At 35.6% G+C, this 13,628-nt stretch overlaps 1 protein-coding gene across 1 annotated transcript in view; it reads right to left on the bottom strand.

The window, feature by feature from the left end:
* PURG (purine-rich element binding protein G) overlaps positions 1-13,532 on the bottom strand; it is a 39,976-nt gene extending 26,444 nt beyond the window's left edge. Inside the window, exon 1 of the mRNA XM_011944530.1 lies at positions 12,669-13,532. Within this exon, the coding sequence (XP_011799920.1) occupies positions 12,669-13,532 (864 nt within the window). The remainder of the gene's footprint in view (positions 1-12,668) is intronic.
* Between the last annotated feature and the right edge of the window lie 96 nt (positions 13,533-13,628).

The following is a 13,628-nucleotide window of genomic DNA, read 5'->3' as shown; positions in this document are numbered from 1 at the left end:
AGCCGGGCGTGGTGGCGGGCGCCTGTAGTCCCAGCTACTCGGGAGGCTGAGGCAGGAGAATGGTGTAAACCCAGGAGGCGGAGCTTGCAGTGAGCCGAAATCTTGCCACTGCACTCCAGCCTGGGCAACAGAGCGAGACCCCATCTCAAAAAAATATGGTTTTATTAATTTTGATCAACATATTAATTATAGTACAGAATATCTACGAAGTTGGCAAGCATCGAATAAATTATTTAAAAATATGTTAGTTATAGAAAGTGGGCTCAATGAGTGTTCAGGTGAAACACCTCTATTTTTTTTCCCTTTTTTGATAGGGAGTCTTGCTCTGTTGTCCAGGCTGGAGTGCAGTGGGGCAATCTTGGCTCACTGCAACCTCCACCTCCTGGGTTCAAGTGATTCTCCTGCCTCAGCCTCCGGAGTAGCTGGAATTACAGGAACCTGCCTATATGCCTGGCTAATTTTTGTATTTTAGTAGAGATGGGGTTTCATTATGTAGGTCAAACTGATCTCGAACTCCTGACCTCACATGATCTGCTTGCCTCCACTTCCTAACGTGTTGGGATTACAAGCGTGAGCCACCGGGCCCAGCCAATATCTCTAATTTTAAAGCAATGAGTTCAATTGTTAATCTAAAGAAAAGTACTATAGGCCGGGGGTGGTGGCTCATGCCTGTAATCCCACCACTTTGGGAGGCCAAAGCAGGCAGATCACCTGAGGTCAGGAGTTTGAGACCAGCCTGGCCAACATGGCAAAACCCTGTTTCTACTAACAATACAAAAATTAGCTGGGAGTAGTGGCACACGCCTGTAATCCCAGCTACTCGGGAGACTGAGGCTGGAGAATCGCTTGAACCTGGGAGGCAGAGATTGCAGACAAAAAAAGGTACTGTAAACACACTACAGTATATAGTTCCTCCATTCTATACGTACAGAGAGGATACATGAAGATGGTAAAAACACTACATGCTTTTAGAGGAAATTAGTATATTTCTCACCATTTATATATCTTAAGACATAATCAGCATTTTAAGCTCCAGCCTTTAAATTCTGTTTACTTAGCTTACTCTAGTAATTATGAACCATTTGAGCTACATGATGTATGTCGCAAAATGGAAAACTAAGGGACTAAATTAATTCCAAGATCTTTCAAGTCCTAATATTTAATAGTCATTAAACTTGTATTAATAATTCTTAAGTAGATAAATCGTTCACTTTTCTTTACCAAGATTTATATACCATAATTACATAATAAATTAAAAATATGCATCAGTCTCCATATATTTAAAAGCTGAGCTTTTCACATGAGGTTTCGTAACTGTTAATTCCTATCTGATTTCTCTCAAGATAGCTGTTGAAAAATGAGAGGGAATCAGAAAGGTTATTAAAAAGAGAAGAAAATAATTTTTTCCAAAACCATGGTCAACTTATTTAAAAAGTTGCTTGTTTCAAGATTTGTAAGCTTGTCAAGGCAGAAGAAGGAGTAGCTCTGAGAGTCTCCTCTTTCTACCCAGATACCCTAGTTGTTTCGACTGAGTTTTTCTAGCACTATCTTTTGCAGCTAAGGTAAAAATCTCATCAGCTGAGAGCAACGTGGTTCCTAGAGTGCGGTCCCCCTAGATCATAGCATCCACTCTCCTTGGGACTGTTAGACTTTCACATTCTTGGTCTTCTCCCCACCCTACCAGTCCTACTGAACAGAAACTTTGAGCTGGGGCCAGCCATCTGTAGTTTAACAAACCATTGAGATGATTTGTATTCACACTGAAGTTTGAAAATTAGTGCCCTATAGTAATGGGGAAAAATATGTATCTGTAAATGGAGCAATTATCTGTTTATTCCACTGGAATTAAGAGAAAGAGGGGGAAATTTGGTAATTAAACATGAAAATGAGAGGAATGATGTAGGGAGGACTACAGCGGGAAAAGTTGTGAGACATCAATAAGATGGCAGGAAAAAGTTGTAAGAAATCAATAAAACATCCAAAAATACTGGTAAGATTTATTTTGAAACTAAGATAACTAGTTGTTTTGGTTCATGAAAATGAAATTGTAGACCCATGGTGAATAGTAATTTGTCTCCTCTCTGCCCTTAGGGATGAAACTGTGAAGCTCTTCTACATTCTTGTGATCTGATCCCTTTAAAAAATTATGACATTTATTGGAAATAGTTGATCAGGATTAGAGGTTTTATCTGTAAACTAAAGATCAAATAACTTGTATTTATTAGCACCAACTTTAACCAACGGAATCCTCATGTAAGCCAAGCATCTCTTTGGTGAGACTAGTCCCACATATAGGGGGATGGTTTTGGATAAAATAATTCCTAGTAAGCTGAGGCAGATGTATAGTGGCGACTGGGGATAGACTGTGCTTTATTAGAGTTGGAAGGATCAGCTTCATAGGAAGTCTGAAAGGCAGTTTGGCCTAACTGAATGGGCACTATCCTTTGGCTTTGGTGTAAATTTGCGTTCAAATACATTAATTCTGAAATTCCGAACCAGTTTATAAACCTCTGGAAAATCATATGAAAATGAAAATGGGGATGATAACAGGGTTGTTATAAGGATTAGGAATAGTAGTTATAAGGGGCCCAGCTATGTCTAGTATACAGTGGGTGGTCAATAAGTAATAGTTATTACTACTAATAAATCTTAATTGACTCTTCCTTTTCTTACCACCTTCTCGGTTAAAATGGTCATGGTGAAACTTCTCTAGGGACCAAATTCATTTCTTTTCTTTTTTTTTTTATTGAGATGGCATCTCACTCTGTTGCTCAGGCGGGAGTGCAGTGGTGCCATCTCAGCTCACTACAACCTCCGCCTCCTGGGTTCAAGCAATTCTCCTGCCTCAGCTTTCTGAGTAGCTGGGTTTACAGGAGCACACCACCAAGCCTGGCTAATTTTGGTATTTTTAGTAGAGAAGGGGTTTCACCATGTTGGTCAGGATGATCTTGAACTCCTGACCTCAAGTGATCCACCCGCCTTGGCCTCCCAAAGTGCTGGGATTACAGGCGTGAGCCACCACGCTCAGCCTAAATTCATTTCTGAAATTACCTGTCAATCACGCTAATAAAAAATATTTTTCTGAAGATGCACTGTGTGTTGAAAAGTTGGAGTAACTGACCTTTCAGTTCATGTCATCCCAAGTCAAATCGGTTTTCTATTCATCTTAAACTCTTATATAGAAACATGGCAAGAGTGTGGAGAATAGTTCAGTGGAGTAGTAGCCCTTCTTTCTTAGAGTCTATAGATCTAGCTCACAGGGCAATTTCTAGATTTTCAAAGAGCAGCTCTGGTCTCTATTGTGTTTCAATTGTCTTCTGAACAAATAAATAGGATGGAGTGGGTCCATGTGATAGTGAAAGAAATTAATGCCCTTACCCACTTCCAATAGGGTACAGTGTGCAGGAGGGAAGAAGGAAAGAGGATTATAATGAATGGAATCTTAGAATTCTATTTTTACAACTGTATAACATGAGATGCCCTTTTTGGCACATTTACTAAGCAGCAAAAGATTTTGTTCTATTGAAATTCTAGACTGACAAATCACTGGAATAAATCACACTGATAGTTTGAAGAACCTAGAAATAAAATACAGCAGTCTCTGAAGTAAATTAGCAAATGATAAGGAATGTTGTGATTTTAGGTGTCTGTATATATCTTTATTCTTATTCCTACATCATTTTCCTATGGTTCTGTTGTTTTATTTTGCTCAGTAGTTTTGGCACATAGGTGAGTTTTTTTGGTAAAGTTGCTTAGAATATCTGATGGGAAGCTGAGGAAAGTTTCTACAAAATGGCACTTTTGTAGAAAGTATTCTCTCAAATCCCACTTAGATTTCAAACACCACTGAAAAAGCAGCAATCAAGGATTTAAAATGTATCTGCTATTTTGAGGAGAGGGAGGAGAAAAGACAGAAAACATTTTCTAACAACAGCCAATTCATTCTATAGAATTTGTTGAAAACAGACCAACCAAATCGCTATTTTGAACCATCACCAGGGCAAAGATTAGTTATCATATGGAATGTTTCCGTAATGGAATTTATGTGCACAGAAACTTTTGAAATTAGCAAAATACACATGCATATGCACTTCAAAATACACTTAAGTTACTCTTAAATGGAGTCTTTGATAAACAGGCACCAAAAGAGAGGTCTAGGGAGAAATGGGTCACTCTTTTTTAATCATCTCCACTGGCAGTGGTGGGGCACTGCATAGTTGAGTACTGGGGTGCTTAAATACATGCTTCTCTGCACTCCAGCCTGGGCGACAGAGCGAGACTCCATCTCAAAAAAACAAAATAGTAATAATAAATAAGTAAATAAATAAATAAATGCTTCTAAGACAAAAACCTTGTGTGCTGCTGCTTCTCTCTTCCAATCACCATCCTTTGACTCTTCTTAAGGCTAAAAAAACCCCCCAAACCATTAGATGGTTAATCTTTGCATACCCTAGTAGTTACAGGTCCTCTAAAACAGAACCATACTGTTCACAGGTCAATATCCTTTCCGAAGGTCTTTGTCAGACATCATTATTTCTAGCATAGGATATTCGACAGGATCAACAAGAAGGAATCGAAGACAGTAGGGACCACTACCATGACAGCTGCAGTATTATTTGGCAATGTGATTTATGGTTATTTTGGGAACAATGGCATTTCAGGAAGTGATATTCATCTATAAAATTCCTTTGCCATGCAGAATATAAAAAATGATTACAGAATATGCAGAAACAAGCAATGCTCCTTCCAAATAATGAGATATTGGATATAATAAAGAGATGGGACATAATCAATATTTAAAAATATTTCTTTTAAAAAATTAAAGTTTAGGATAGTTATGTAGTTAGTATACAACAACTTGGTCTTAATAAGGACTAGAAACAAAATTTTATTTTGTGTGGCTAAAGAAATACATACATATTATAAAACTGACATTTTTTGCATTGTTCCGTTGGGTATCATCACAGGTTGCTGCATCGTTATAGTTGTTTTTAATGTAAACAGATAAACTCTCACACTTCCCAACTCTGGTATTATCCATCTATTTTTCCTTTCACAGTCCACTGATACAGAATTTTAAATGTTTAGAGTAGGAGGGAACCTTAGCTTCCAGCACAATGCTATTCATCTTTCACATGAGGAAATCATCCAACAGAAGTTGAGTGATTTACTCAGGGTCAGGCCACACCTTGGCAGAATTAATCTTATTATTCTTTCTCAAATGCTTTTTTTAAGGTTAAACAGAGATTGAGTTCTGACAATGACTTATTTCTCTTAGATGAATTTTGTTATGGACAGGCAAAATAATCAGCCACTGTATTTCTCTTTCCTATTTCTTCTTTGCTGTTTGCTACCTCTAGGCAACAACCCATCGAATCCACAACAAAATCCTGAAGATTTCTGTATTATCCAAGAGAACCATTTTCTTTAAGAAAAATAAAATAATAAATATGTTTTGAATATAAAAGTTTCTGATAAAATAAATCCTGACTTTAATCAGATCAAATAAGATAATCAGATTTATACCATTATTTTGATAAAGACAAAAAAACCAACATAAGCTTTTTCCCCCCAATCTTACACTTTGAGCAACTCTTTTAAATACTATAAACACTTTTCATTAGGGGCTATTTTTCCCTTTCCCTAGGAAAATGAAAATCGAATAGAACAATTTTTTGCAAAAATTAAGTTTAAGAGGGTAAAGTGTGAAGACAGAGAACTGTTACTTAATCATAAATAAGTTAACAATATTAGACAAGAAAGTATATATTCCATTTAAATGAGTTTTTCTTCTTCATATTCATATCACAAAGTAACTTCACTATAGCAGCACTAATTTATTATGTTTTATTTACCGGTGGATGTCACTGGCCCCAATAAAAATATGTAATTTTTCATAAGAAATATTCAAAAGAACATAAAGTTTGAAAAATATAATTTACCAGAAAGCACCAACATGGGAAGCTCTTCAATTAAGGATGGGAAATTATTAATATTTTTCAGCCTAAGTTTAAGCAAAATTCATTCCTAAAGATGAATTTTTAATGAATTTTACAATGAATTATTCAGCATGAAAATAAAGGGAGCAAACTCTTTTATGCTTTTAAAATATGTTTAAGAGGATCTTATCTTTTAACACCTCTCTCATTTTGTAAACATGACATTATGCTACCAAATATAGAGCTATTATTCTAAAGTTTAAAGCAATGCTTTAAATTTGTAAACCTTATGACATGTTCATAAAATTCATGGATACCAATCCGTGAAAAAATTCTTCTTCCTCAACCCACATTTTAAAAGATATTTACAATTGTATTGGATCTTTTACTCTGGTTGCTTTAATTCATAATTAGATAGCATCTTTCAGGACTCAAGTATGGGATCTTTCATTTTTCAGATAATTTTTTCTTGGTGGTCAATAGAAAAGTCGTATCAAAATGCACTCTTGATGGGAATGAAAAGAGAATTATGATTTTGGGGGAGGAGTGCTCACAAAACTATTAAAGCAGCTTTGTTTATGTTTATAGGAATAGTAATAATGCTAACTTCATTAAAAATTATATTGACCATTTCATATTCTTCCAGCAGAGACTGGAGACAGTTTAGCTGTACTTGTAACCTCATAGCACCCCAATTTTTACTCATTCCCCAAATCATCCCAGCACCTTTAGTCCCAAGACTACTGACAGACTCTTGGTCCTTCAGTGAAAAATCAATGCTTTAAACAATCGGGTCTAGAGTTACCTATTTGCTTAAACTTGGATTTGATGAGGTTGCTAAATGAACGTTATACCTTTCTCATAAAGATAAAGGCTTCATGTTAATAAAGTATTTCAAAAGAATTGTAACATACCTTTTCACTAAGTTTTGATACTCATTTGCTTTTATAATGGCAAGGTCTTTGGATAAAGATAATAGTGACAGAATTAGTAAAAATTGAAAGTGATACTTTATTAAAGCTTTTAAATATGGGTGTTTTTCATTAGAGAACACGGTTTAAGATAACACTTGGTTAAATTATTTAATATCCTGGCACTCCTGAACTGCACTACTTCAGGAAAAAGACCAATATATTCGTGAGGGGAATATAGGAAGGCAAGATGGCTAGGAAGAGGGAAGGGAAACTAGTAGGATAAACTGAATATTTGTATATTTAAAATACACATATATTTGCATTTTAAGTAAATACCAATGGGATTCATTCAAAATTTCCTTGATATTTCCTTGGTATAGTAATATATTTCAAATTAAGTGATATGTTAACTAGCTCAAGTATGATATCTAAGTTAAAAAAAAGTCACTTAAAATGACAGATCTGAAATTGAACCTACTAGGTACAAGACAGTATATATAATATGTTTTCATCTGTATGTTTTTAAAAAGAATATATATATATATATATACATACACATATACTTGTATATGCAGAGTAACCCTAGAAGGATACACAAGAAATTGCTAACATTGGTTGCTACTTTTCACCCTCTACCCATCTATACTGTTTCCATTTTGTATTATATGTATGTTTTTCCCCATTCAAAAATATTGATTAAAATCTTATTACCAAAATAAATTTAAATGATTTAAAATAGCATGTCAAATTAATAACAACTATGGATTTTTTTCCACTATACATGAAAATATATACTTATACATATATTATTTTTCTAAGCTCTACCTACTAAATTTGGGTATATTTTCTTTATGACAGAGTTACTGTGATCTGAAAACCCAATTTTCACATGATATTAAGTTGGGAAAAGCACATTTTCCCTGAACTTCATTGCTACAGTATGGTGGACTATGGGTTGTATCAACAGCTTGTTATCATACTTATTCTCTTTCTCTGATGGGCTAGCCATTAGCCACCATTTCTCTTTGAAATTCAAGAAACATTTAAGGAAATTTCAGAAGGGTTTTAAGATCCTTTTCAGGCAGTGATAAATATTACACCTGTATTATTCTGTAGGCATAGAATCAATGTTCACTCCTCTTTGTATGTTGTCGAAGATGTTTTTGGTGTTTTAGTAAAGACAGACTTCACACTAAGTGGTGACTAAGCAAACCCCTTACATAAAGCTTTGAACAGGATTTCATAAATAGTTCCAATGAAAAACATTTGGAGATAAGCAGGAAAAAAAGCTCACACTTATGAAAAAATTATTTGCAGAAAACCACTTAAAATTCAAATTAAGTCCTATTCATTTAAATATTAAAATATACCACAAACCCAAATTTAAAGGAACAATAATACATACATCAGCTTTCAATGGTAGCTGCTTATTTAAAATGAGCATCTGAGGGTGTATTCCAATTTCATCCTCTTCAAATTGTGCAGCTCAGATAAATGTTTATTTTATGGAAAATATTTGCAAAATTACAATATAAATACATGATTATATTAAGGTAGGATGACTATATAATGTATTCTTATCTATAGATATAAAATGAACGCAGTAAATATAGCACACTCTTGATGAATTGTTAGTACACAGTGTTTCTCAGTAAAGTATTATTAAGTAACAGTTATCTAGTTTTCAAATGTACATCTTAAGAAGCTTTTAAGATGGAAGGATACGCTAAATCTCCCAATACCCTTTTTAGTTGGTGAAGGTTAGTACTTCTGTGAATTCTGAGATATCATATTGGTGTTAGTGACTGTTCATAGGTTCCTTGCATTTCCTTAACTTGAAACCTTATTTCTTTAGTCTGAGTGTTCTTTAAATAATGCCACATCAGCTAACCACACTTTTAATTTGAGTATAATATTATGTACTGCATATTTATTCATTACTTAAATATATATCAACAATGAAACAATGATTGAAAAAAAATTTGGTCTGGACAAATTCCCCAAATTAACTGTCAGGGCATTATGGGGAATCTCAACTAAATATACGAATTTGGGTTGGAAATAGTATTTTATTTATTCTAGTTCTTAAGACATCAAATGTGAACTCTACTTTAAAATTATTTGTTAAATATACCGGGATTTGTTTCAAAAGCATCTTCTACCCTTCTCCATTATACTGATTTAATGGAAACCTGTTACAACAACAGTTCCAACACAAACATATGCATGCAAGAGATCACCTTATAGATTCTAGCTACATAGTTATTGAAACACATCCCACCTGTCAAGTGGCATAAATGTACATCTTCTATATACAAAAGGTAAAGTGCATTATTAAATTAGTGAACTGACAGATTGTCTGCCTGGACCATATAGCTTTCAAATAGACAAATGTGAAATTCTCCTATCAGAACCAATTATTTCAAGAGGTTCCAACTAGTTTTTCCACCCTGTCATTTATTTTTTTGGCCATGCTCTTTAGTGCAAATAAGCTTGTGTTTGACTCAAGTTTCAGGGACATGGCAGTTTGGGGCTTTAACAAGGAAAATTATAAAATGTAGCAGAACTTTAATATCTTTATAATACATTGCATCTTTTGCATATAAGCAACAGATTAGTGCTGCTTTCAATTGCTAGGAGCACACTGCCAACTATCAAGAGGAACCCGTTTCCAAATTTCATACTATTAGCTTATATTACTACAGTTTTGAGCCTGCACCACATTATGCTTGGATTATTATGTGCAAACATCATCAGTGTTTTAGAATTATACAGTGAACTAGTACTTTTGGTTACTAACTTTCATGCTCATTTTTTAACTTCTAACTTCCAGTTGCCTTAAGAGTTTAATGTCTTCAAGGCAGGGTTTCTGCTATTTTGAAGGATACCATGAACACTTGCAGCTCCATGTATGTTACAAATGACAATAAATAAAGTGAATATTGCACAGATAAGAACAGTAGCTTATTTTATAAGATACATGGCAATACATGTCCTAAGACCAGAGTTTTGAACTGGATCATATTTAATTATGGCTAATGAATTCTTGGGAATTTTAAGTATCAAAAAATCATAGCATCATCTCATTTTTCAATGATTATGAAAAAATGAAACAAAAGGACTGGCAGAAGGCTTAATAATTTTAGAGTATATTCAATTGCCAGTATGTATGCATCTATTTAATCTGCAGCTTTGAGATGGTAAAAACTTTGAACTATACATACAAGGTAGAAAATCTGGCTGCTTAACTAATTCTTTACTTAAATAATTAATGGAAAACTAAATTTAATAGTGTTTATATACAATGAGTTAAAGATATTTATCTTTAAGTCTGACATGGTATTGTATGTATGTATACATACATATATATGTATATGCATATATATACATATATGTGTGTGTATATATATAGATATAGACACATACTCAAATCTTATCAGACCCAAAAAGGTAAAAGGAAATCATTTAGACCTAATGGATATAAATATTTTAGAAAGGAAGACTTTAAGAGAGAGTATACACTCATAGCAATAGCGATAGGAACAATCAAATACTAGAATATTCACAGCTCCAGTTTGCCAAAATCTGACAGGTTGATTATTATTAATAGGCACTATGATGGGCAGCAATAACAATCAGTAGTACAGTAATTCAAGTGCACATCACTCCTTCATAGACCAAAAACTACTTTTTTTAGCAAGCCTACATAGTTATTTTACAGTTAGGACTGTTTAAAAATCCTTGCTACTTTTAGAGTCTCAACACCCACCATGTGCTATTAGCTCTAGTACTAACATTATCTCCTGACCTTCAGTTGTTCCATAGTGATCCAGATGGTCCACAATTATAATGAACTAATGAGATTCCTTCACGCTACTAGAGGAAATGTGAAATACGATCTGCCAACCAACACCAGTATATATGTTGGGGTTACTGATTGCTTGTTCTCAAGTAACATAAACCAATGAAATTAATTTTCTTAATTCATACCATCAAGTTTTCTTAGTGACCTCACGTAAATGTATTGGGGGACAAACCTCTGGAAGAAAAAAATTGCTGATATAACTTTAAATTACTTTTGGCATAGAAAAGAAGAGCTACATTCTGATTTGAATCCATTCAGCCAGCTCTCATCAATGAGAGTAATATTTGGGGGTTGAAATCAGTGTTCTGGCTCTTAAATATGATTCGATGGACTTACTGTGTAGGAGGTGAATAAAGCCAAGATAAAAGACAATAATTTCATTCAGAAGAAGATATAGCTGAATAGATGTAATTTCAGTCAGTTAATACAGGATGGGTTGGTACACATATAACACTATACCCACTTGTTTAAAAAATTGCTTAGGTGTTGAAAAATTGCTGTGGCACTTCCTGGAAAGTAATTTTTAATACAGGTAAATGGGTGAGTCTTGTGTAAAGTCAGAAAGAGCACCTTGGAAAATGCCTGAATTTTCCTTTCAAATATATTTATAACCAATCTTCAAATAATATTTTTCTCAGACTGGAAATTTGTATTCTAAATTCTTTTTAGAAAAAAAAAATCCCCATCCCCTCTGGAATTAAAACACCTGTAAAATTCAGGTTTATACTGGAAGTGTTGACATGGTTTTAAGGGTAGCAATTGTAAAAGTGCTACTAAAATATATTATTACAGGTATATTTTTATATCAGTTAATTGGTGCACCAACCCTTCTGGAATAGTGTTAAAGAAGAAGCATAAAGTATAACACCTTGAGTCCATGATCTATTTTGGGGAAGAACCCTCTCGCAATCTTCAAATTAGCATGAAAAGCTAAAACACCAAGATTTCCATAGCAAAGCCATTGGATGAAGCCTCTCACTCAATGTGGCATAAAAGTAATTCCTGAAACTTTGCAAAGTCAATAAAAATATAAGGAACATTAAGTAGAGGTAAAGAAGGGATTGTAACTAAACTTAGAATAACCAATTAAAACTCTCCCACGGCTTTGATATGGTAACTATAAAATGTAGGGTTACCACAGTTTGAAATTATAGAACACTATAGTATTCTTAAGAAATATTATGAAACTGTATTTTTAAGGTTTAATTAGATAATAAGATTTGATCCTTTGATGGTATAAATATTCAGTTATCCAATGGACAATATACATCTACTTGTCCTTTTATAAGTAAATATATTTATCTATACTGGAGGTCAATTTCTGTTTCTGTGGTAACTGCCCTACAGGTAAGCTTAGCAGCTTTTAATGAAGTGGGATTAAAATACTTTTTGGGGAATTTGTTAAATAGAAAGTCACACTTCCATTTATGTATCTTTTTTCAGGATTATGTCATAGTGCAATGTAAATCTTAGTTATGGTATTTAGAATGTCAGAATGTCACATTTTGTGCTGATTTGCATACTTCAATAGTCTGGAGCAGTTGAAGCAGCTAAACTATTTAGCTCTGGGAAGGTTGGAATTCCCGTAAGAATTATAGTGATCTATGTGTAACATAACATGAGAATCAGACTTCTTGAAGTATCAACTACTAGAGGTATTACTAGTAACAACGGGCCAAAAAAGAGGAAAAACTTCTTCAAAGGATAATGGATCAGTACTTTTAGCCAATTTGTGATTTTAAATTTTGCCTGATGGAGTTCAATTTCACTCTAGTCGAGGCATTCTTGTTCTTCACCACTGGCCTTTCTGCCATCCATTCTCTTTTCTTTATGGCTGTTGCAAATTTTCCTCATCTCTTCTTCATACTTGATAAAATTCTCCCCAAACCTTGTCCAAGCTTTGAATGGAACAGTAATAGTATTACGGTAAGGTGGTCTCACCTCACTTACCTTCAGGAAAATTCCATATTTATTAGAGCCCACATCAAAGTAGAACCTTTTATTGTCCACTCTGAAAGAAGTCCCTTCTGGGAGTTCTAGTGGGTCATCGTCTCCACCTCTTCGTTCTTCTATGTCTCCTTCGCCATAGTCTTCAATCAGCTGAACCAGGGCATCACGAAACTCAATCATTCCTTGTGCTGGGAGGACAATAGTCTGTTCTTGGCCCAAACTGTGGCCAAAATAACCTATCATGCCAGTCCCCCGCATCATGGTTTGTCTAATCCGTAGGAAGCGACCCCGCTGATTTTCCTTTAGGTCTAGGTAATATTTCCTATTGTCCCTCTCGATATAGTCTGTTTTCAGGACACTGTGAGGATGCTCTTCGGACCCCACCGAGACTGGTGGGGAGAGTGCCGAGTGCTTCTGTCTCCTCCTGGAGCCTTGCTCTTTGCTGTGGCCATGCTCTTGCCGGTGGCCTTTCAGGCCCAGGTGGGCATAGTGCTCGATGAAGTCCCCTAGACAGTCCTTCAGCTCCGCTGCCACAGACAGGGAGAGGGTCAGTTTACTCTTTCTGATGTTGTCCTGCCGGCCTCTCCCTATCCAGACTTCGGCTATCTTTAGGAAGCGGCCCCGGGAGCTTTGCTTCACGTCTAGGTAAAACCTCTTTTTCTGGATGTCCACTCGTTTGGAGGCCAGCTCCTGGATTTCGGCTGCGCCCCCGGCCTGATTAGGGGTGGCTGAGGCCGCGTAGTGGGGGTAGTGGGAGTGCTGGGCCTGGGGATAGAGTCTACTCTTGCTTAGGCCAGAGCCCCCTACATTCTTGCCTCCGCGGCCGCGGCCGCCGCCGCCTCCCCTTCGCCTGGCTCTTTCCATCTTCAGCTGCAAGTGACAAACAGACACACGGGGTGGGGTGGGGGAGGGGTTGTTGAGAACAATCGCAGACGCCCCTCGGCCTGGCCGCCCCCGCCG

Source organism: Colobus angolensis, unplaced genomic scaffold, assembly GCF_000951035.1.
Source record: "Colobus angolensis palliatus isolate OR3802 unplaced genomic scaffold, Cang.pa_1.0 Scaffold233, whole genome shotgun sequence".
In the NCBI taxonomy this organism is placed as follows: domain Eukaryota; kingdom Metazoa; phylum Chordata; class Mammalia; order Primates; family Cercopithecidae; genus Colobus; species Colobus angolensis.
The sequence above is the reverse complement of the archived record's forward strand: the minus strand, read 5'-3'. Positions and strand labels throughout refer to the sequence as shown.